General features: G+C 40.7%; 2 protein-coding genes across 3 annotated transcripts in view; one reads left to right on the forward strand and one right to left on the reverse strand.

Moving 5' to 3' along the window:
- ETFA (electron transfer flavoprotein subunit alpha) overlaps nucleotides 1-19,477 on the forward strand; it is a 31,657-nt gene extending 12,180 nt beyond the window's left edge. The window contains exons 6-13 of one of the 2 annotated variants that reach the window (XM_080351421.1): nucleotides 93-203; nucleotides 2,073-2,174; nucleotides 2,950-3,018; nucleotides 4,020-4,102; nucleotides 14,437-14,502; nucleotides 17,977-18,057; nucleotides 18,956-19,033; nucleotides 19,423-19,477. In XM_080351421.1, coding sequence (XP_080207547.1) covers nucleotides 93-203; nucleotides 2,073-2,174; nucleotides 2,950-3,018; nucleotides 4,020-4,102; nucleotides 14,437-14,502; nucleotides 17,977-18,057; nucleotides 18,956-18,994 — 551 coding nt within the window. In that variant the 3' untranslated portion in view covers nucleotides 18,995-19,033; nucleotides 19,423-19,477. Of the gene's footprint in view, nucleotides 1-92; nucleotides 204-2,072; nucleotides 2,175-2,949; nucleotides 3,019-4,019; nucleotides 4,103-14,436; nucleotides 14,503-17,976; nucleotides 18,058-18,955; nucleotides 19,181-19,422 lie in introns of those variants that run through there. The other variant, XM_080351420.1, reaches the window with a different exon arrangement.
- A 50-nt stretch (nucleotides 19,478-19,527) lies between these two features.
- The window catches only part of TMEM266 (transmembrane protein 266), a 95,928-nt gene continuing 90,176 nt past the window's right edge, over nucleotides 19,528-25,279 (reverse strand). Inside the window, exon 14 of the mRNA XM_080351339.1 lies at nucleotides 19,528-20,291. Within this exon, the coding sequence (XP_080207465.1) occupies nucleotides 19,699-20,291 (593 nt within the window). The 3' untranslated portion in view covers nucleotides 19,528-19,698. The remainder of the gene's footprint in view (nucleotides 20,292-25,279) is intronic.

Genomic DNA, 25,279 nt, shown 5'->3' on the forward strand with positions numbered 1-25,279 from the left:
TTCTGATATTAATTTTCCTTGGTTTTGTTTTTTAAAGCACAGTATGTCTGATATTATGTTATTTAAAAATATAATGTGACTCTTTCTTTTAGGAAATATTCTTTGTACTGTGCAATGTGAGGAAGCGATTAAAATATTTACCGTACGAGGAACTTCTTTTGAGGCTGCACCAACAAGTGGTGGTAGTGCCAGTATAGAAAAGTGTGAGTATCTCTTCTGGTATTCTGTCATTGTATGTAATACACTTAATGTTATACTCACTGCATGGTGGTGTTTTGTGGAAGTGTTTGTCAAAGCAAACTAATAGTCTTTATGCTTTTAATATGGGTACTTGCACTTTTTAGTGATATCTGGTAAGGGAAAATTTGGATTATCTGCTCACTTGCTGCTTTCTCTTTGAACAGAAATGGAGATTATCTGTGCCTGTTTCACTTGCTGCTTAAACTTCTGCCACTGCCATTTTGAAACCTTTCCTCATTTAAAGTTACAGCTGTTTGAATAATCAGATTGGTTTTCAAAGAAAGATTGGGCAAAAATAAAAGTGGCTGGCTATTCAGAGTTTTGGTTTAAATGGTTGTAGTTCATTTGAGATAGGTCATTACAGTGTCTAGCTAAATTAGTAGCAATTTAAATTGGTTTGAGAATCACAGAATGTTAGGGATTGGAAGGGGCCTCAAAAGATCATCTAGTCCAATCCCCCTGTTCCAGTTTGAACCCATTACCCCTTGTTCTGTCATTGATTGTCACCGAGAAGAGCCTGGCCCCATCCTTGTGACGCTCACCCTTTATATCTCTGTAAACATTAGTGATGTCACCCCTCAGTCTCCTCTTCTCCAAACTAAAGAGCCCCAGCTCCCTCAGCCTTTCCTCACACGGGAGATGTTCCACTCCCTTGATCATCTTTATTGCCCTGCGCTGGACTCTCTCCAGCAGTTCCCTGTCCTTCTGGAACTGAGGGACCCAGAACTGGACACAATATTCCAGATGTGGTCTCACCAGGGCAGAGTAGAGGGGAAGGAGAACCTCTCTGACCTACTAACCAACCCTCTTCTAATCCACCCCAGGATGCCATTGACCTTCCTAGCCACAAGGTGCTGGCTCATGGTCATCCTGCTGTCCCCAGGACCCCCAGGTCCCTTTCCCCTATGCTGCTCTCTAATAGGTCATTCCCCAACTTACACTGGCACCTGGGGTTGTTCCTACCCAGATTCAAGACTCTGCACTTGCCTGTGTTGTAATTCATTAGTTTTTTCCCTGGCCAACTCTCCAGCCTGTCCAGGTCTTGCTGGAAGGTCAAACCATTGTTTTATCTCAGTTTTAACTAAATCAGTTTAAATTGCTATTTTAATGAAGCCAGTGTAGCTTTGAAAATAGAGAAATCCAGTCACAGAATCACAAAGTTGTTGCAGTTGGAAGGGACCTCTTGAGATCATCCAGTCCAGCCTTCCTGCTCAAGCAGGGTCAGCTGGAGCAGGTTGCTCAGGACTCTGTCGAGTCAGGCTTTGAGTAGCTCCAAGACGAAGGCTTAAAACCACGCTGGGCAACCTGCTCCAGTGCTTGATCACCTCCACTGCCTTTTGCTGGGGGCCTTTTTATGACAGTGCTGGAAATTCGGCAGAGGCAGGCATTAGTAACGTGCTGTGTGTGCGTGTCCCGGTCCCCATATTTTTCTGGGTGGCTTTGTACCTGCCCATGAACCATCCTGTATTTCTCAATGTCTGTGTATGTTAGGGAGCAAATGCTACATGATACTTAAGATTAGTGTATTACACTACACTGTTGGCTTGATTGCCTGCCTTAAGAAGCATACTTATCCTGGGTTAATATCAATATATTACTTACACAAGAGACCTTCACTTTAGTGCAGCTTGTACTATAGGTTATTTAAACACAGCTAATGAGAGAGGCTTGTAACTCAGAGCCGTGGAGCAATTACTGATAGGTAAAAGCTTATGGTAGAGTTGGTTATAGAATGAACTTTTGCATTATGTGTAAAGTCAGGTTTAAAAGGTTGAAAATTACATGCTTTATCCTTTCTCTTGTGGATGTTTTTCTTCATCTGATGAATACAGTAACCCCTCCACCGCCAGTTGGTCTTTCTGAATGGATTGAGCAGCAGTTGACAAAAAGCGATCGACCAGAACTTACTAGTGCGAAAGTGGTTGTATCAGGTGGTAAGTAGATAATACCAAAACAATGTCATGTTGCATTTAAGTAATGATTAATTTGTATCTGTAGCAGAACACTATAATGTGATACATTAAACAAATATGATGTAATTCTGAAATATGGCATAGGGGCCAGTGGGAGTGCACCCAACGTGTATGTTTTGTGAAGAGATAAAACACGAGTTTAACATATGCTAGTAGGCCTTTTATGAATATTGTCATATTTGGGGAATCCCGTTAAAATTGTACTAATATGAACTGTTCTTAGATCCAAATCTGTCGTATTTAACATTATTGCTAATCATTGCAGGCAGTCTAAACATTATTATATAATGGCTTTAATGATTTTTTAAAATAATTATATTTGTATTCTGCCCTTCTTATATGAAGTGATGGACTGTGATTTTACTGTGTGCCTACGGCTAAGAAATTATTCCTTAGTTATCTCACTGCAGAGTTTTGTACCTAAAGCCAGCAGAGGGAGCACAAATTAGTACAACAGTCCTCTTCATCTGATTTGAGAGAATGATCTTGATGGTGCTGTAGGCAGAAGTGGTTTATACATACATACATATGAAATAATAATATTAATCACAAAGACAAAAGCTGTATCTCCAAATATTAAATTCAGTTTAGTAATATATCGAAAAACACCCTATGCAAGTGTATATTTGTGCTTTTGCAAATGCAGATAGTCATATGGAAAGTTTATGCAGGCAATAAAAAAATCTTACAGCATATTATGTTTTTTATTCATTTTTTTTCATTCTTAACTTTTAAGGAAGAGGCTTGAAGAGTGGTGAAAATTTTAAGTTGTTATATGATCTTGCAGACCAATTGCATGCTGCAGGTAAACTTGTTTTCGTCCTTTTTTTAAGCCTGGTTATTGTATTTTAAAAGGTCATATTAAAAACTGTGTTCATCTGAAGTCTTATATTTTCATGTCTCTATCAAATAAATTCTTAAAATCCTGTTAGTCTAGCCATAGATAAAGTTTTGTCTAGTCCTTGTGGTCAGCTGTGCATTTAAATGCCTGTGTATGAAGCAAAATATGAAACTGTAGCATTCCCTATTCTTATCAAATCTCCAGAACACAAGCTCACGAACAAAAAGCGAAGTTGTATAAATTTAAAAAAATGGTCTTAGCTCACTTTGAAGAGCTGATATTTCCTTCATATGTCCTTATATACTACTCTTTTACAGAATGCCTTGCACAGTGCTTGGCGTTTGAACAGCTGTCTTTTTGCTATGTTCCTGTATTAATGAGAGAAAACTGACCATGTACAGTGTTTCAGCACAATGCATTAACATCTTAACTAGTTTAGATGTCACATGTAATAATAAATTTATAGTTTTAAATAAATGGCTTTGTTTTCAAATTGGTGGCTTCACTAACTGTCCATGTGGCGTTTTCAAATTTCCTTTGATATTTTTCTTTACTATGCCTGACTTTTGAGCTCTACAGCAATACAAGATGGCACATGTGTTCTGTTCAAACTTGGAGGAACATTATGGGAAGGCATTTATGGGAAAGTCCTGTTTTGACAAAGCAACAAGAGAAAATAATGGAAATATGCCAGACTGAAATCCTCGGTTTTAAATATATGGCCCTTTGGTGCTTGGGAGTAAGGATTTCCTGTTGCTTATGAAGTGCATTAGCACTTAGTATTTGGAAGTTTCAGCCAGTGGTATAGAGAGGGATTACTATAAGAGCTCTTAAGAGGGAAGTTTCGAAATATGTGCCCTTAGAGTGTGGGACTTCTCAGTAACATACGTGTGCTTTTATGGTGATATAAATTTGGCTTGCTAATATTTTAAAAGAAAACACTGGAAATATTTTCTTTCAACTAGTTGGAGCTTCCCGTGCAGCTGTTGATGCTGGCTTTGTTCCTAATGACTTGCAAGTTGGACAGACGGGTAAAATAGTAGCACCAGTAAGTATGGAAATATCTTTCATGAAAGAGCTGTGATGTTTTCTAGCATGCATTTTCCTTCAAAGCAAATGCTAAGAGGTGAGGTAAGTTTTAATACTGAGCCTAACAGGAAAAATCTTAGTGTGCCCAGTGTGATATTGTCATTTGACCATGCATTTATAAAACCAGAGCAGCAAGCTGTGATATAAATCTGCAGTTTTGTCAGAGGATTTGCGTGCTGGATTTTTTTCCGTATTGCCTGTGCTGCATGTGTTTTAGTTTTCTAACAGCTATCATTGATATGCTAAAAGATGTCACTCCCAACATGCACTTGAAATTATATTGATTTGTGGCTTGAACTCTAGGAAGTGTTTTCTTGATTTTGGGGATTTTTTTTTTACAGGTGGTGGGTTTTTTTTCAAGTTTTGGTAACTGTAACGGGATTATTGCATTTACATTCTAAGCAAAATTTTTGTAAGGGATGAAAGTGCAAGAAAATTCAGAGAGAAATCATGTACCGGTTGGCTGCTGTAGAGTGAAGTACCAAGAAGGTCATATTCTGATGAGTTGCTTAATGTTGGGAAACAACCTGCTGCACATCTTTTCTGCTATGTCTCTTGATATCGCAGGGGACTGATTTCTGTCCTTTTATCATTCTGGATCTAGGGGGTCCTTTCTGTCATTGTTCCTTGTGACCTGGGGAAAGTGGTAGGCGGAGAAAACATAAGTGAGCATTTGTAAATGAGAAGGTACAAATGTAGGCCATTTGAGTGTGGGGTAGAATGTGTGCTAGCACGGACTGAGATGTGATGGTCATGCATGTGAGTAGAAATTGTGATTAGGAACACAGGCAGGTATGGAAATCTGTTGGATGTGCGTATAAAGTAAACATATAGCCTTTCAGAAAGTAGTTCTTTTTGAGTGTGTATGGTAACAGAAGACATCAAAGAACAACTTTTAACTTGTTTAATGAGACCAGAAAGGAATTGTGAGCTGGAACTCAGAAACTTGTTGTATTTCAACTGCTGCAATTACCAAATCTCGGAGTTGCTGACTGGTGGAATTAATTTTTCAGTGTGCTGCATAGGTGTCTTACATATGAGGCAGTTTAAAGCTGCAAATTCTTGACTTCACCTTCCTAATTCTACTTCACTATCTTTTTGGTACTTAAGCTGGAAAATTCTGTGCAGTAGAAAATAGAGTTCACTTAAAGAAGCAATAGAGCTGAAAACTTTCTTGATCAAGTCAAGATTGTACTCACTGTTTTTAACCGTCCCTAGAAGGTGACTGCTTTCTCTGCCCATGAGGTATGCTTGGTATCACTAGTTCAGGGAGAGCTCATGATGTTGTATCTGGAAAACTACAAAGCAGATTTGTACGTGGGTCAGTATGTTAGCTGAGACCTGAGTTCTGTGTTTAGTTTTGAACTCTGATTGACACAGTGCCTGCCCTCCTGGGCGTGTGGGTTTTAAGCAGGGGAAGAATCTTGGACACAAGAAGCTGCTGGACTTTGAGACACACTTGCTCTCCTGTGCAGCTGTTAGTTTCTGATGGGAAAGAATCTTAGTGTATGCTCTTACTCTTCTATTAATAGTCTCTTCCCTGGTCTCAGTGGAGGATTGGAATGCATTGTTTTTAAGGGAAGCTGGAATTGGGTCACTTTTGAGACTACAGAGGGAGCAGAGTTAGCTACAAGCTCAGGAAGAGGGGTGGTGCTTCTGCTGCTATTTCTGTGTATGAATGGGCAGTGTTTCTGTGCTGATCATTGCGTAAGAAGGTAATAATCTAAAACATCTGCTTATTTCTTCCCTTGTGCCTTTGTGGATTTGGTGAAGGAAGGGTAATTTTGGTCATTGGTCCTTTAGTAATTCCATGGCTGGCTTCAGTTTTCAGGAGTGCAGCCCAGACAGTGCATCACAGGACATGAGAAGCTCAGAGCCACAGCAGCTCTCCTGAAATGCCAATGTATTAATACATGAAAAAACTGCCAACCAAGAAATAATTGTAGTTCGTTTTAAGTAATGAAAGAATGCAGTTAATCAGGGAGTACAAATGTCACCTTCTTTCTGTTTGAGAATTAGTTCTCTACAGTACATCTACACTTATAAAATAGCCTTGGATCTCTCAACTTCAAGATTTTGTCCATGATGGAATTTATGCATTTTGTTATTTTGATATTTGGTAATTTTTCTTTTGTATAATTGTACTGGTTTTGTTTCTCTCAGTAGCTTTTTTTAACCTGTTGATTTCAGGTGATTGCAGCTCCTGTTTGAACATTCTCTCTTATGAAAGAGAAGGCTAATTGGTACTATTTGATGAGATAGAAGGAAGGAAATTGTTAGGCATAGTTGGATATATTAAAATATAAATGTTAACCTTCCTAATTAAAAAAGTAATTTAGTATATTCAATATCTTTAATCAGTGGCAAGCATTTTAGGAGGTTTTTTTTTTGTTGTTGTTGTTTTTTAAATTTTTCTTTTTAATTAGAGGCCAGTTGTTTTCCAGGATTTCTTATATGCAGGTGTTCTGCAGAAAAACAAAATGCAGTTCTCAGATTAAGCTCTATACGTAGTTTTAAGAAAAAAGCCCTTGTAATAATACCCAAATTAGTTGGTTTTGGATAAAATTATCCTTCCCATGAGTGCCTACTGTTAAGTATTAGTTAAGTATATCCAGTTAGAAAATACTAAATTCCCTGCACAAATCAAGCCTCCCACCACCACCCAGAGTAACTGCTATTGTTAGATAAGAAATTTCAAATAGTTGGGATGTTAGTTTTCACAGTAAAAATCCTCCCAGTTCTTTCTCTCTTGTTCACAAAACAAAATAAAGAAACAAGAACAAAAGGAATGATTAGGAGAAAGAGGTAAATTATGTTTTTCAGTTACTTAAAACTTTTATAAATCAGTCATGAGTGCATCATTTATTAGTTCAGTATTAACTTTCCTTTCCCAAGGTATGGTTAGCCACTTTTCTAACGTACAAAGAAGTGTGTGATCTTCCTCATTAACTTCCATGATTTATGTAATATTTAGACAAAAAAAACTTCTGACTTGCGAGAAGAGGAAGGCAACTGCCATAAGCCTCAAGGAGCTTCTGTTAGAACCGTGACCTTTGCAGTGCAGATTTGCGAGGAAAGGACATGTAGGAGATGAGTAAATGCCTACAAATAGGTGTCTAATGCTATTTTAGCTGTCTGGGGTATAAAAAGCACATGCCCAGGGCTGGTAGTTTACTGTGGGGGACCCAGAGACTTCCTTCTGGAACAGCATCTATGATTCAGGTAGGAAATCCTACACTGTCTCCAGTGCCACCAGGCACCTATGCTTGAACACCCAAATTTTTCCCTTGGCGTCTCCCAAGTTTTCCGTTGTGTCCTATTCTAATTATATTCTCCCTTTAGCATTTTGAAGGAAGGTTGGGTTGCACTAGGATTATCTCACTCGCAATTTATTTAACTCAGAAAACAAACTAAACGTCAGTGGCAATGTGAGTTGCTTTTTTTCAGGAAGAATATGTCATTTCACGTTGTTTATTTTGTTACCCTCTGACCTTGTGAAGGATCTGCTGCTGCCTGAAATGTATCCTTCTTGTTTAATTTCTTCAGGGTTTAAATGCTGACTTGATCATCTTTTAATTTATTTTATTTTCCTCTGTTGAAGTCTGTGTTCTTTCAGAGTCCAGTTCTATAAATGCTTTAGCATTCTTTGTAGGTTTTCCTACCTGCAATAGGGAAGATGTGGCCAGACCAGTATTTCCCAACTGTGGGACTCGAGGTGTCCATCTGGGGTTAACCATCTGTGGGCCAGGGCCTCATCTTCACCATCTCGGACTTTATTGCAATGTTTTCTTCTTGAAGGGTGTACAGCACAGAGGGTGTATCCAGCAGGAAAAGCACAGCCAGAACTCCTTTTTGGTTTTTTGTTGGTTTTTTTTTTTTCAGGTGTACAATTGCTGTTGTCTTGTTACTTCTAATATTGGGCACAAAATACTGTTCTAACAGGCGACAAGAAACTCAGATGGAAAACTCAGGAAGGTGGGAGTTAGGAAATGCATGATGTAGTAATAATTGACACTGGATTAGATGATTGTGCTAGAAATGTGATATGATTGCACAGAAGGCAGATGTGTTTGGATATTGCATGTGCTGAGAAACCTCATGTGGGGAAGGCAGATGGGAATTGAGTGTAGTTCTAATATGATCGCTAGGAGTAAACTTGCTGAGCTGCTCAGCTTCAGTGCTTAAGCTTCGATTTCATACTGTAGGGTCTCCATGAGTGTAATGAATTGCAGGACCAAGAGGCATGTTGCAGAGGTGCAGCCTCAGATGAGATGCTGAAGAGTGAGATGTTGGTTCAAATAGTGGAAATGCACCAAAGCTGTGGAAGCACAGCAACAACGTGAGGTGTTACATTAGGTAGAAAATGCAGGAGTGGGATTAAATTAGAAGCCAGAAAAGGAAAGCTGAATAGCAAGGAAGCAATTCCTGGCAGAGAGATACATGAAGGTGCAGAACCGTTGTGTACAGAGCAGAGGAAGTCCTGTTGCTCTGCTTCTTTTACAAGAGGATGGGATGCTTTCTGAGCTCATGTTTTACTAAACAGTCCTTTTCACTGCAGTGAGTGGCTTTTTAGCACTTAGTAGTCATTTTCTTGCTTCAGGGCTAGCAGGAAGGGAGAAAGGCAGTATCACATTATTTACATTATTCTATTATTTCTTTGTATTTGGTGCCAAAGCAAGTCCTTAAGCTAGCCTGGTTTTGTTCCCTCTAAAATGCCTGAGTGACTCATGGTATTATTGTGTAATTAGCGGATACTAACTCTGTGTTACTCGCCATTGCTCTCTTAGGGATCATTTGCTTGCTCCGGTTAGCATAGCAGTTTTGTTTTCCTTTGCTCTTTTCTGGGGAAGTGTAAGGAAAGTGAAACAAGGTGTATTTTATTCCAGTATTTCTGTTGCTTTTTATTCTCTGGCCCTTATCTTAAAATTACAACAGAATTAACCAATTAATTCAGTTAGCTTAATGAGAAGTATCGCTTCTCTCATCTTGATTGTACTCATTTTATAAATTTTCTACTCTGTGTTTATCAATGATAAGGTCGTCTTCCTGATTAATTACAAATACAAGAGAATATTGAGACACTAAAGATTCTGTATTCAGACACACGGTATATTACTTAATTTCTCCTACATCCAGCTAGCTTCTTTGTAGGAATGTGTTATTTGTACATTACATTTGTGGGTTTTATTAACAGATGAGCAAGTGCACTTTTCATTGTATAAATGGCTGAGGCTGTTAGGTAGCTAGCAGATGGGAGTAGCGGTGGGAAAACTGACCGTGCTTGGGAAAGTGTTTTTGGAATATATCTCCTCTGATAATTCACTATTGTTGAAAAGTAGCTTTGTAGTGGCAAACTTCAGAGAGCTGTTTGTATGCAGCTGGGACTGAATTTACAGACTACCTTTCTCTGGCTTGCTAAAATGCTAAGGATTGACAACCCCTTTCATCCTGCATTATCCAGTGTAGCTTTTAACTCCAAGAAAACTATGTTCACAAATTGATGCTCTGCTCCTTTGGGGTTGGTGCAGAAACATTAAATTGTACTAAAATATTCATATGTGAGTGCATTTAGCTGAAAGCAATTGATGTGCTTTTCCCTAGAGAGAGGAAAAAAAAAATGCTGTATGGCCCTGCACTCCAGCAGACACCCTAACCACGCTTGAGAGTAATTACATAGCTTGGCTGATCAAAGGTTTTTAAAGGGAAGAAGAAACTGTAGTTGGGATATAGTTTAGTAATGTGTGCTTCTTGAATGGAACATAGTCAACTGCATCATAGCAATTGTTTGATATACAGTGTAACATATGTGAACTAGTGTCAAGCCAGAAAATATTTTATTGGGTTGATGGCTTGTAATTGGAAGGAATCTCTTGTATGAAGCAATTTCATTGCAAAGATTTCTTTCTAATTTCATTGTCCTTTCACTCTTCTGGAAAAAAATAAAACATCTGAGGTGCCTTTAAAAAGAGTACGTGTGCCAGAGGGGTTTATCAAACTAGCCTGTTTAAAAGCATGCCACTGGTAGGATGATAGATTGATGTACAGTGAAGGTTTTTAGCGTAATTCAAAAGTCAGCATAGAAATCAATAGTAGCTGACGGCATGCTTGCAAAGTAACTACCTCATCTTGTGTTGCACCTGTGGCACATGCACAGTGGTCTCTTCCAGCAGCATTCACAGTCAGTGTTGAGTTGCAGCTAAAAACTGTTCTTGTGGTTCTTTTAAGCAAATGTACCTTAACTGCGCCAAGGCAGCCTAAGGTATTTTAAAATATTCTCAGAAGTAAAAATGAAGTCATATTATATGCCACGAATTATTCTGTAAATAATTGGAAGAAACAATATGCACAGGAATATAACTGCATTGTTATATTGGCAATGATAATCATGCACATATATAGCACTCTTGTGACATTTATCCAAACAGTGTGTAACTGGCTGTGTGGATTCTGGAGCCAGTTGTGCAAACTCATGCATGTGAAGTCTGATGGACTTGCTCTAGATGCTAATGTGTAAGTTTGGTACAGTTAAAGCAGAAAATAGGAGTTTAGGGGATGGCTAAGGGGGACTTGCTCATTTTGATGATTAGCAGGCAATGACTTTCTCTACAAGACATACTGGGGTCATGTTTGTAGAAAAAACAATGTAAGGCTAGATTAACACTTTAGATAGCAAATGAGATGTTGGATTCTTGATCTGGAACCTTGCCTTTAAATAGGATAAACTCAAGACTCGGAATTTTGTTTCTTTTTAGGGTGGTTGTGATGCAAGCGTGCTTCCAGATTTTGAAGTCTCTGTCAGGGCTCTAGCTCCCACTGGAGTCTTGCGGGATATTGCGTGGCAGGAGAAATTAAAACACATTTGGCCTTTGTGCTGATTTGCTGTCAGAATCAGCTTTGGCTGCTCCTGTAGCCCTTGTGAGCAGCCTAATGGGGCTCCCACCTTTACGTGTTCCCATTACTGACATACCAAACCCTTTCTGCAATAGCACATGTTTAATGTAAATTCTCTGATCGTGCCTCCCTTCCCTCTGGTTCATCCATCTTAGGCTGTTTGGTCCATTCTGCTTCCTGTGCTGCATGTTTCCTCTGTGCTCTTTCTTACCATTAACTCTCTTCTCTGGTGTCCCTTCCCCTGTGCTAATGTCTGCTATCCGCTTCATAAATAAAAATTTGTGGCGTGGCTGTGGCATATGTACAGTAATTATTTCCTGTGTGAAATTAAGTGACTGTGAGGCAAGACAGTTGTCTAATTTGATGCCATGCCCTTACAGCACCAAAACTTTAACTTCATTTGACTTTTACTTTAATTGCTTTTAGGACTTCATCTTGTATCAGACAGTGCAGCGAGCCTCTTGGTACAGAATATGTGTGCTGTTTTGTTATGCCATTCTCATGTGGCACAGTGCTGGCAGCAGCCCTTCAGTGAAAACCTGCCTGCGCACAAGCACCAGGGAGTTGCTAAATGCCACTCTGTGTCCTGGACTTTGCCGTAAGTGCCTGTAATTGTAGGCTGTGGATCAGCCACCTGACAGCAGTAACTAGAGCAGCTTCCAGGGGTCCAGAAAGCGGGAACTTGAAGTTGCTGTAAATCCGTCTTTGTTGGCATCTGAGAGGTGAGATCCAGACCCTGATTCAGGCTGTTTTGTGCGTTTGCATGGGTCTCTTGTGTCATTGAGCTCTGAAGAACTGAGATCTGAGGTCTCCTTCCAGACATTTATGTGCTCTCTGCTGCAATGGCAGGCATGTCGCATAACACAGGGGGAAGCAACACTGTGCTGTAGTACCAAGATGCTTTTCATTTTCCATCCTCTCTTGATAGTGCTTGGGGCTACAGAGCTGGCTTGGGACTTTGAACGCTAACATGATAGAAATGTTAGGACTCAGCAAAATCCATGATAGAAGTTAATGATTGCAGGGAGAACATCAAAACAAGGGTATTACCCTGAAAATACCTTAGACATCTGAATATCTGAGTCTTTTATGACCTCTCTGGATGACCAGTTGAATTCTCTCTGTGGAGGGCACTGAACAGTCCTGAGTCTGTCATTCGGACCTTGTGGGTCCTTTGCTTCCTTCCTACTAAATTTTTGAATAGATTTAAACTGAGATTTAAGCAGTCAAGTCTGTTGTGCAGAATGGAACTATTGATAAGAAACATGCTGTCCTACGTGTTCTTTGTATGAAAACGTTACTGAGGTGAAGTCTTACAGCCTGTAGAATGGATCAGATACATGAGGCAGAAAGCCAAAAGCACAGAACCTAGAAGGGCATGGCTTAGATGGATAACAAAGGCTTTTTAGACAAGCCTGGTGATTTACAAATGTCCTTTTAATGGAACATCCTTGTCTTTCCTAGGTATTGTAATAGAATATATACATAGAAATCTGGCTTCTGGTTAGCTGGATTCTTTCCAAAGGCTGAACTTCACAGACTGAGTATCTGGTAATCTAGATGACTGGCACTTAATGAATGGCTCTAAAAAAAATCAAATTACCGTAATGTGTTTTTGAAAAGAGCTTGTGTTAAAGACTATATGATGTTAGAATAATTTCTCCTGTAACATCTGTTCTTTTATTTGGTATAATTAAAATATTGCATTCTTACCATGACTTCTCATATGCATCACGTATTATATTACATTGCAGCTGTGGTTAAAATGAATTGACCTCCAATAGTAATCTACTCAGTAAAAAGCTGTTGAGGCTAAGAGATTTCCGAGTGTCTTCAACAGCTGTGTGTTTTTATGGAAATACGTAGACTAGATTCTGTGCTTCAATTTCAAAGCAAGCCTTTTTAATAGGAAATACTTTGTTCATGCTTTGGTTTCCCTCCCTTTCAATTTTTACAGGAGATGGCTTTTGTAGAAAATCTTCATAAATTCCTATTCCTATGTAAAAACCAGTGTAATAGGTGAAATCTGTAGGTGTGGAAACATGAGAAAGCAATCATATCTTTTTCTTTTACTGATACGATGCCTATCAGGCCTGTCTGATTAGACCTGCATGGTCCCTGCATTTGAACACCGTTGATTGCCAGCCTCCTCTGTAGGTCTGCGCCTGTTCTACAGCTGTGCTTTGTTCTGTCTTGTTAAAAGCCACTTAACTGTAATGCACATCTCCCATTGCACAGGGGTAAGATTTTTTTTTTGAGCCTCTTACCCTCTCCCCCCAAATAATTTCTTGAATTAGATTTGTACGTTCTCAAATATAGACTAACCTTGGTATTTTTAAAAGAGAAATTCTGTTAGTATTTGAGGTTGTGTCTTTTCTAAGCATGTATAAATACCCCTTTTTAATTGGTTTTGACAGATGATACCCTGACTAGTTTTGTGTATTACAGTTTCCTCTTATTGAATGAGTGGTACTTTCTTATTGAATGAAAAGGACTTTCTTTTTCTTCTGTAAAATTAGGTAGCTAAACAGTATAGGTTTGACTGCTACTTGGACTCGTGGTGGTGGGAAAACTGTCACAGAACTGCAAATATTTTGGATAGATGATAGCCTGGATGACTTTCAGCCCGAGGGAAAAACCTGTTTTTCTGCTGTGAATTACAACTGTTGATATAGATCTATTTCTCTATAAACTTTCATCTGTTTTGAATGTAAGTCTCTTTGGAGATGCTAGAAAGGAAGCCATGAAGTGTAAAGATCATGTTGGCATGTACCTGGGAAGCACTTCTGTACTCATCCTGTATAGGAGTTGATAGGGAATGGGAGAAGAAAAGCTTTAGGGCATATAGATATTAAGGGGTGGGGTAAATAGGAACTATTGCTAGAAGTGTATAGTGCACTAGCCCGCTTGAGTATCTGAGATGTTTTATCCTGCCATATAGGAAGCTTTTTAAAGGTTTGAACACCTGAATGTCAGCTTTGTGCACCCTGTCTTACTTAAAGGATCCTTCAAACAAAAAAGCCTGGCTTTTCTCTTCATGTGCTGCATTACCCATCAGTAGGTTATCTTGCTTAATATTTGCATTGGGAATCTCCAGGGTCATGGGTAACACTCATTGCCCCATGCTCTAGCTGAACAGTCTCTTTATGTTTGCTGCAGATCTCTGTTTTGTATTTTTTTTCCCCTCATCTGTCTTTGCCAGATGCTCCTTTGGGACTCTCCTTTTACAGTTACATTGCAGCCCCAAGTGGGGAAAGGAACCAATTGTCAGCTGCCTTTAATGTTGAAAATGACTGTAATGTAAAAACTACTGCATGTAACCGATTTTGAGTGAGGTTTGTGAGAGCTTACTGAAATTATGTCCTGAGTACCAAAAATGTCTCCCTTTTTGTTTTCTTCTAGGAACTTTATATTGCCGTGGGAATATCGGGAGCAATCCAGCACTTGGCTGGGATGAAAGACAGCAAGGTATATAAAGATAAATGTGCTAGAAAATACTTTTGAGGAAGGAAATGAGTTGACTTGCTTGCTTTTACATCAGCCAGCTTTCCAGGGTTTATTTTAATGTTAAAATTGCCAGATTGTCTGCTTCTTTAAAACATGCTAGACCTCTAAGCCTTGCAAAAAAACCCATCTAACATAGTAGAAAAACCATGGCACTACAACCCAAAGTGGTAAGTAGAAGCAGCTAATTGACTTTGTTTATCAAAAAAACCCACACACACCACGTATGCCTGAGTTCTATACAATAGTTCCATTTGCATTTATTTCAAAGTATGACATTAATTCATGCATAACAATGTGCAGTTTGAATTATGAACTTAGTATTCCATAAAGTAAAAGATGTCTGACATTCCTGCATTTAGCCATTCAAATGGAAACCTATTATAAAATGGCAGTAAAACTTTAAAAGGTTTAACTCATTAGTTGCCAAAGCAAATAATCTGAAATTGGCCTTGCCAGTTTGATCCACAGTGCATTGTTTGGAATGAGGAGCAGAGTTATCTCCTGAATCATACTATCAAATGCCAAGCATCAGAACTGTATGTTGTCCTGCCTCCCCACAAGTCATATTAGAAGAAGGAAATAGATATCTATATTTTTTTTTTTCCGGGGAATGAATTTACGCTTCCTGGAAGAAACCAAAGCCAGAACTCTGAATAGCTTATAAAACCAGGGAAAAAGTTTGCAAAACTTTACAGGCAGATCATTGTGTTTAACCAATGACAGACTCGTAAGTTTAGGTGACTGGTAGCTGTCCTCACAATCCAGCCTGTGTGGTGGGATGATCTGTGCTTTCTTACAGTTCAGCTCTTTTTGCGTTTTGTTGTGTTTTTTGGAATAACATACAAGCTGGATTTTGAGATACATCACCGTTTTTGGGGTCTCAGTCTTCTCAAATTGGGGAGGTGGAGGATGAATGCTAGACAGGGGTGAAGGTCGCTATTGAGTGGTGTGTATAACAGTGTCGGTAGCCATGTATTTTCACTGGTTTGGGTGGAGCAACGTTGCCACAGTGTCTTCTGCTCGCAGCGCAGCAACAGCGAGAGTCAGACAGCAGGAGAGTCCCTGAGAGCAGCGCAGATGCGGAGCCGCCCTGGCTGTCCTCAGCTCTCTCTGGAGTCTGCTAGTAGCTGATGGGCCACAGTATTAAGAGTGTCTTTGTTTTGAGGCGTTTAGTCTTCAACTGTGCTTTTTGGGTGGGGGGAAGATGGGCGGCAGGGATTAGTATCAGCCATTGACTGACAACTGTGTATTCAAAGCTGTTTAAAACTTGATCTGACCCTGTTTGTATTTATTTTGTGCCTTATCTCAGTTAAGACCACCAGCAGTACTGGGAACCTATTACTTGATATAAAAATACCAAGCAGCAATATTACCCTGTGCTGTAGCAGCAAAACCTCTGTTTTTTTGATGTTTTCAATGCTGTGTTTGATATTTTGATGTTCTTTATAGGAAATAAGGGAAGATGAAATTTGTCTATATGAGATGCGTTCTTAGCAGTTTAATTTATCCCACCTATCTTAGTTTTGGTAGTGTAAATGCATGTGTGTATTGTAAAATTGAGTTTTACTTATTCGTATTTGAAATGTGTTCTGCTCTCCTTTTAGCCAAAGCATGTAGATGTTGTAGTTACTGAAGAGATCCAGTTTTTACAAACAGAAAGAATTATGCAGCCATGGGAACTCTCTGGAGTGTCCCCTGTCTTCCCTCAGCACTGTGAATTATCTGGCATTGTGAACTTGCACGCTTCAGGATACGTTTTCTGAAGTAGTAAGATGCTTTCTACCAAGTGAAATGTATAATTTATTTGTCCTTTTACAGCAAGGTAGAAAATGTAGCTTTTGAGGAGACCTGGAGAATCATCATTGCTTGTTTTCCTTATTTTTAATTCCCTCATGAGGTAGTTACAGTATCTTTTCTTTCTAAGAGATTTTAACTTGCAACGGGTCTGTTGCGAGCAAGGTGATGCTTTTGCTTCTTACAATGGAAAATCTGATTTAACGATGAGGTAGAGAACTGGATTTTATTAAAAAGTTATTCCAGCTAATGTGGAGACAAAGGAAGGACTAGGCTGCTGGACTAAAGGTTAAGACAATTTTGCAAGCAACTGGTGTTAACTATTTTTGTGATAAGGACAGAGCCAGCAGCTGTGAAGTGTCGCCAGCCTTCAGTGTTAGCCCCTGGGAATGGTTCTGGAAAACCTGATAGGGCCTCAGAGCATGAAGTTTTTGTGAAGATAGTGTCCTCAGCTATCACAGCCTGGATTTTGCTTCCTGCACTGTAGAATTACCAGTGGAGGTCTGCATTCGCAAATGAGGCAACTGAAATAAAAACAATACAGCTTGGGGAAGCACTGCTGGAATACTTGCAGGTCTCTGCTTATGAGCTGGTGAGAGGGCAGCAGCAGCGCTCTGCTGTAGGTATTTCCTTGTTGCATATACGCTGTGGTCCTTCTTTATAGTGAGTCACAGGGTACGAATGACCTGTGAAGAAAAACATGTCTGTGGGCCTAAAACCACAGGATTTGCAAACTTGTATCTGTGGGTTACTGCCACTAGGTGTATGCTACTGAGCCATTAATTTTGTTGGACAAGTACATTCAGCAGAGGGAGTAAAACAGACACATGAAGTGTGGCTACCTGGCAGTGGCAGGTGGGTGCATTGAATAACTGCTGGGTTAGAACTGTCCTGAGGACTCTGGTTGCCTCGAATCACAGTTTGCATTGGCAGCATTTAGGTGGAAAGGCAGTACGGGACTGCTGTGGTTTAGACCCTGCTTGGTGTACAGCTCATTGTATGAGCTGTCTTTTTGTTCTTTAATTCCTCGTCCTTTATGGAGTGTTCCCTACCCTCTTGTAGATTTTGATGTGGACATCCACATTCATTTTGCTGGAAGCTGTCACAGCCATTTACAGAATAATTTACATGTATGAAAGAGTTTAAACCAGGAAAAACATTTTTCTGGACCATTGTGTTGGGATTTTGATCATGTGCATTTTTCTATTGTGTGACAAAGTAAATAAGATATCCCATAGTAAGTACAGAGGCCTTTAGGCATGGCTTTGTTGTACTTTTTTAAATTTAAAAGCTATCTCTGAGTTATTTCTGTAATGGTATGGCTTAGCTCTTGCAGATAATAGTTTGTAGTAATTTTTTTCTAGACGTTTCAATGGGGAAGGATAGTCCAATGTATGCAATGAGCAGGGAAGGGAGAGTTTTTTGGAAGAAGTGTTTGGTTTGGTTTTGAGGTGGAAAGAAAAAACTTTGTTAAATGTTGCAATTTGTATCTTTGGCTTCAAGTATCTTGGAGATAATTTAGCCCGTGTTTCCTGGATAAGGCCTGTCACTGTAATCTAGGAGGAGATTATATATACGTATCTGTATACATATGTATCTATATACATATATATTCACATGGTGGTTTACTGTTGCTTGCAGACCATTGTTGCTATTAACAAGGATCCAGAAGCTCCAATTTTCCAAGTGGCAGACTACGGATTGGTGGCAGACTTATTTCAGGTATGGCTAAGTTGGCGATGCACAGGATAATGTTTTCAGGGCTCTAATGATAGCTTAGAGACAGGTAGATAAGATAATAAATGTTAAAGATGTCTGTTTGAGGCTGTTTGCTTTGGGTTGTTTTGTTAAATAATTGGCGTTATGATTTAATTATTTTCAGTCTCAAAATGTAATCCTTGCAAGTAGAAGGCAGTGTGTGTGTGTGTTGTGTTTGGGGCAGGGAATCACAGCCAATCCTGCCTCTATTCTGGTTTCCTGAACATGAACCATTTTGAGAAAAAACTGCACATATGTGCTTACATGTATTTTTAAGCTTCATAAAGTATGAAACTAGAGAGTTGGCACTGCATTTAGATTGCAGCAGGAGTCCTTATTTTTGCCTGGGCTTGCTGCCTTACTTGCAGGAACTTGCAGTTCTCGCTGGGAAAACTGAGCTGTGAGCTAGCCCATGTCCAGGCGGCTGTGGCTCGTGTGCGCATGTCCGCATGGGTGACTGGCGGGAGCTTGGAGTGGCTCTGTAGAGAGGCGTGGGCAGAAACTCTGCCAGCACTTAATGCCATTCCTGAACTGGTGCCCGCTGGCTCAGCGGTGAGCACGGGCCTTTTTGTAAGCCAGAGACAGTCACATTCTGAACAAACACCATGTAGACAATTTCCTTAATAAATTTTGTACGAATGCATTATTTCCACCTAATGGAAATGTAGCTCTCTTAAATAATTAAGAGGCTTTATTCAGCAGGAGTGAAGTGGGGAGTGCTGTGAGCTGGGGTGACCCACAGCCCCTGGAGTGGTGTGCTGAGCGGGAGGGTGGGGAGTGTAACTGGGGGTGTGGTTGCTGCACGGGGAGAGTTTGGGGGTCAGAGCGAGAGCAGGCACTACCCCAGCTCTGTTTTTTGCAGGCCGTGCCTGAGATGACAGAAATCCTGAAGAAGAAGTGAGTGATGGTGATGGACCCTGCACTGCAGTTGTAGTGTGAGGTGGGGAAAAGGGGCAAATAAAGGATTGTACTGGAAAGAGGTGGGGTCACTGTGGTCTTGGGATTGTTTTGTTTTGTTTTGTTTATGGGTTGTTTTTTTTGGGGGGGGGCAATGGGGTGTCACATAGAGTGGTAGGGAAGGAAGGGAAGGCAGGTGAGAAAGGAAGGGAAGGGTGCAAAGGAAATGAAAGAGGGATACAAGGCAGGAGGCTGCATGTGTTTGTCAGTGTTTATTCCCCTTCCCACTCCCTTTCCAGCTGCACTCGGCTTCAAGGTAGGCTCAGGCTGGGCGGAGAGAGGCCAGGCTGGACTTAGGCTGTCCAGCAGCTTCGTAGTGCTCCTGGGCACTGTTGGGCCGGCAGCAGGACAGGTTCATAGTCTGTTCCACAGGCACTGTGGGTCCATGTTGGCTGAAGACTGCTGGAAGGTCCATTTTCTGCAGAGGACACCGCAGGTCCCACCTGGCCCAGAGCTGGTGGCAAGGTCAGGTCTGTCATGCCTCATGGGCACTGGTGGCCAGAGGTGATGCTGGCTTGGTCCCAGGCTGGTGGCCATTGCAAGAGATACCACAAGGTGCTACCAGCACTGCGGGTTTGCTGGCAGCAGTCTTGTGATGCAACACAGTGAGTATTTTCCTACAGCTGTCCCTGTGGCCCCAGGCTCTCCCTATGCCTTGGGAACCCTGCCCAGACGTGGCTCTGGGGTCCCCAGCGCCCCGTAGTTCTCATCGATCACTGGGGCACCCTGTGGGCAGTCAAGGAGTGGCTTGAGCTGGAAGACATCAAGGCTCTCCTGGTTTTTGCAGTTGTAGACACTGAGCCGATGGCCCAGGTCAGGACTTGCCCCCATTGATCCCGCTGGGCTGGGCAGCTTCAGGTTGACAGGATCCAGCCCCTTCTGTGCCAGGCAGGCCTCCTCTGACAGGGAGGACAGCAGCTCCTGCACCATGGCCTGGGCCACCTGCTGCTGGGTAGGCGCAAGGTCAGCCCGTGGGCCAGCACCAGCCTCTGCAGCATCCTCACAGGCCGTGCTGCAGTCCGGGGATGAGCCCAGTGTCTGGCTGCTCTCGCTGCAGGCCTGGGTGCCTGAGCTAACGGTCGACCGTGAGGCACTGCCCGATGTGATGCTGGCGGACGTCCCGGTGCTGCCCAGCCGCATCGGCACCTCCACCGTGAAGAGGTCAGAAGAGATGTTGGGGCGATGGACATCGATGGCAGCAGTGGTGACCACACAGATGGCTGCCTCAGGGATGCCGCTATCTGCAGGAAGAAAGCAGAGAGAGGCAGCTTGAGAGACCCGCTTGGCAGCAGGGCCCAACCAGCTAGCGGTACCTGGGACAGGGGGGCAGCTGAGGTGGTGGGATCAAAATCATCATGTTACAAAATAGCTTTTATTTATATAGTTTTATTAATATACACATGTATAGATACATATTTATAGAGAGATAGAGCTTGCTCTCTAGGTAAAATAGGCATACAGCTACAGAAATAATGCAATATACCTCCAGCTGTGTGTACATGATATAAAATACATACCCCCCCCTGCTTGTGTCTAGATATACATTTTTTTGTGTGTGTGAGTGAATGTCTTTGTGTGTGCATGTGTCTGTCTGTGCCTGGCTGCATGTTTGCCTATGCATCTGTGTGTGTCTTTGTGTACATGACTGTGTCTGCACGTCTGTATGCCTCTGATCATGTGCACCTGCCTGTATGCCTGTGTATTAGTCTTTGAGTGTGTCTGGGTGTGCATGTTTGTCTGTATGCATGTCTTATATGTGTGCTTATCTGTGTGTGTAGCTGTGTGCATGCATCAGTCTGTGTCTGCATGTGCCAGTACGGGCATCTGTGTGCGTAGGTTTGTGTGTGTTTGTGCCTGCATGCAAGTCTGTGTACATACATGTGTGCACGTCTGTGGCTTTCTGTGTCTGTGTGTCTGCACATCCATGTGGCGAGTGTGTGAGTGCATTTCTATGTGTGTGCATATCTGTGTTCATGTGTTTGTGTGTATATGCGTGCCTGCACATCTCTGTCTGCATGGTTGTCTGTGTGTGTGTGTCTGCATGTGAGTCTCTGCCTGTGCATGTCTCTGCACATGTGTTTCTGTCTGCATGTTCATCTGTGTGTTTATGTATTTCTGTGCATGTCTGTACATGCATGTTTGTGTCTGTATGTATCTCTCTGTGCCTGTGGGTGTCAGTGCACATGTGTGTGCGCCTGTGTGTCTGTGTATGAATCTGTGTGCCTGTCTGCATGAGTATGTGTGTCTGTTTGCATGTGTGTGCTAGTCTGCATGTGTGTGTCTGAGTGCGTCTATGTGTGTGCACAAGTCTGCATGTGTATGTCCGAGTGCGAGTGTCTGTTGTTTCTGTCTGCGTGTGTGCACCTGTGTGTGTCTCTGTACATCTGAGTGTCTCTGCAAGTCTGCATGTGTGTGTGAATCTGCGTGTATGTGTTGGTCTGTGTGCATGCAAGTGTGTGCATAATGTGCGTTTGCGAGTCTCTGCATGTGTGTTTCTGCACATCTGTGTGTATCTGTGAGTCTGTACATGTGTGAGTTTGCATGTATGTGTCTGTGCACGCCTGAGTGTCTGTGTGTGTGCGTGCGTCCATGCATGCATGTGTGTGTGCAAGTGTGTCTGACTGTGTCTGTGTGTGCAAGTGTTGGCATGCCAGCATGTGTCTGTTTCTGTGTGTGTCTGAGTATCTGTATTTGTGTTGATGTGTGTGAGCGTGTCTGCATGTGCTTATGTGTATGTGTGTATTTCTGTCTGCAAGTGTGTGTGTTTGTGTGAGTGGTGTGCATATATGAATGCACCTGTGCAAGTGTGTCTGACTCTGCATGTGTGTGTGCATTTCTGTCAGCATCTCTGCTAATCTGTGTGTCTGAGTACGCGTCTGTGTGTGAATCTGCACGCATCTGTCTGTGCATGTACAAGTATGTCTGTGCATATGCACGTGTGTGCATCTGTATGTGTCTATACATGAGTGTCCCTGTGTGTCTGCATGTGTCTGCGTGCATATATATGCCTGTGTGTTTCTTTGCGCATCTGTGTATGTCTGAGTGTGAGTCTGTATGTGTTGGTGCATGCAAGTGTGTCTGTGTGTGTGTGTCTGCATTTATGTGTGCATGTGCCTGTGTGTGTCTCTGCATGCTGTTGTGTCTGTGTGTGCAAGTGTGTCACACTCTGCCTCTCAGTGTGTGCGTGCTCATATGTGAATGGGTGCGTTTGAGTGCTTCTATGTAAGTATGTCTGCGCATCTGAGTGTGAGTCTGTGTGTGCAGGTGTGTCTCAGTGTGTGTGTCTGCATGTGTGAGTCTGTGCATGTGTGTAAGTGTCTGAGTGTGTGTGAGACTGCACATCTGTGTGTCAGTGTGTGAGTGTATCTGCACATCTGTGTGCTTCTGTACATGTGTGTGTGTCTAGGTACCTTTGTGTGTCCAAGTGCAAGCGTATATCTGTGTGTGTCTCTTTGTGTCTGAGTGTGTGTGTTTGAGTGTGTGTGCATCTGTCTGTGGACGTGTGCAAGCGTGCCTGAGTGTGCGTGCATGTGTTTCTGCCTGCATGTCCCTGTGTGTGTGCACATCTGTGTGTCTGAGTGTATCTGAGAGTCTGTGTGTGTGTGTCAATCTGTATGTGTGTGCAAGTATGCGTGTGTCTGTGCTCATCTGTGTAAGTCTGTGTATCTGTGAGTCTGTGTTGGTGTGTGCGAGTGTGTCTGTGCAAGTATTTCTGAGTGTACAAGTGTGTCTGAGTGTTTATCTGTGAGTTGGTGCAGGTGTGTGTGTGAATCTGCGTGTATGTATTGGTGTGTGCAAGTGTGTCTATGTGTATAAGTGTTTCTTTGTGTGTGCATCTGTATGTACATGTATGTGTGTGTGTGTCTATGTATGTATGTGGTGTGTGTGTGTGCATGTGGTATGCATCTATATATGAATGCTTGTGTGCGTCTGTATGCATGTGTGTGTGTTTCTGTGCCTGCATGTCTACATGGGTATCTATGTGTGTGTCTCCATGTGCGTGGTCTGTGTGTGCACGTGTCTGAGTGTGTGTCTATGAGTGTCTGGGGAGTGCATGTGCATGTGTGTGCCTGTGCCTATGTGTTTCTGGGTGTGAATGTGCGTGCATGTCTGTGATACTTACCTGTAATTATCTAGTGTAGAAACAGAATGCAAACATGCACAAACCTGTCCTGTTTATTATATATATATATCTGTGTGTATATGTAGGGATATACAAATATAATACATCATTCCTATACATACATTAACAGACCCCCTCATTAGTTATACTGCTTTTAAATTCTACACACACACACCTTTTTGTAGATCTCCATATGTTTATAGAGGGATATACAGATATAAATAATACCTTTTGCCTACGCACACACATTATATAAAATACACATGTGTATATACACAGTCTCTCTAACCCCCCACCCCTTTTATATACATGTAATCTTTATCTATAGCTTTATCCATATAGAGATGGGGAATGTGTGTGTGTATGAGCCTCATAACAAATATACACATACATTATATAGTACATAGTCCTCTCTTTAAATACATATAATTATCTATTGGTAAACAGAATCTCCATCTTTATAAATGAATATATTTCTGTGTATGTATATATTTTTATATATAAATATTACATTATACATGAACATGACCCCCTTTATAAAGATAGACACACAATCTTCATATATGTCACCAATTGGCTAATGGGGATTAATACAGAGGGATATACATCTATAAGTAATACCCTATACATATATATATATATGTGTGTGTGTGTGTGTGCCCCTCTATTCAGTACTATATATATATATGTGTGTGTGTGTGTGTGTGTCTCTCTATACAGTCTCACACACTTGTTTTATATACACATAAAATTTACATATAGATTTATCCACATAGATATGAGTGGGAAGTTGGGGGGGGGACATGTGTGTTTGTATCCGTCCCATATATGGTACAGTATACATACATACACACAGACATTTGATACATATACTATATAATATAGTCTGCTCTTAAAATACCTATAATTATCTGTCTTCTTTACATAGAAAACATATGCTCAGTCAGTGATACACATATTGTATACATTACACCTATACACAAACACATCCATATTATATTTAATACTTATTATGAAATATATGTTATACACATGCAATTATATATGGATTTACACATACACATATTATATGTAATACTAGGGGTGTGTATATGTATATATATATATATATATACACATATATACATATATATATATATGCACACACACACAGAGTCTCTCACACATTCCCATTGCCCATTTTACATACAGATAACCTTTACAGATAGATTTATCCAGATAGATACATGGAGTGTGTGTGTGTGTGTGTGTATAAGGAGTCTCATACATAATACAGCATACATACTCATATACACATAGACATTTGATACATATACTCTGTAATACGTAGTCCCCGCTTTAAATATATAAAATTCTCTATGTTTAAATAGAGCAGATATGCACATATACTTACCTTTATATATAAACCTATATCTGTATCAGTGTATGTATATATCTGGGGAATGCATATAGGGATATACATATATAATACATTATACATATACATGAACACTCCCCCCTTCCCCTTTATTTATACAGCTTTAAAATTATATACACAAACATATAGATAAAGATACACTTTTTTTTACAGTCTCCAAATATATTATGGGGGAATGTATACAGAGGAATATACATCTATATGCAATACTATATACCTATATATATGTGTACATATTCTATAAAGAACAAGTGCATATACACATTCTCACACACACCGCTCCCATTTTATATACACAATCTTGATATAGAGATTTATCCATATAGATATGGGAAATATATTTCTGTATATGAGCACAATGTATAATATATTATAGTTATAATTGTACAAACACTTCATAAATACACACACATAGTACATAGTCCCCCCACATTAAATACATATAATTATCTTTAAATAGAATACACACGAATTCTTGCTCTCACACACAGCCGTATATTTACCTTTAACATAAATACAACTAAATAAATAAATATATATATATATCTCGCACTGTGTGTATATATCTGGGGAATGTCTAGCAGCCCCTATTTAAACAGCTCTTGCATTGTATGGACACACACAACTTTTTATAAATCTCCAAATATATTGTGGGGCTGTATATACAGGGGTTGTATATACATCTATAT

Source organism: Nesoenas mayeri, assembly GCF_963082525.1.
Source record: "Nesoenas mayeri genome assembly, chromosome: 11".
Lineage (NCBI taxonomy): Eukaryota > Metazoa > Chordata > Aves > Columbiformes > Columbidae > Nesoenas > Nesoenas mayeri.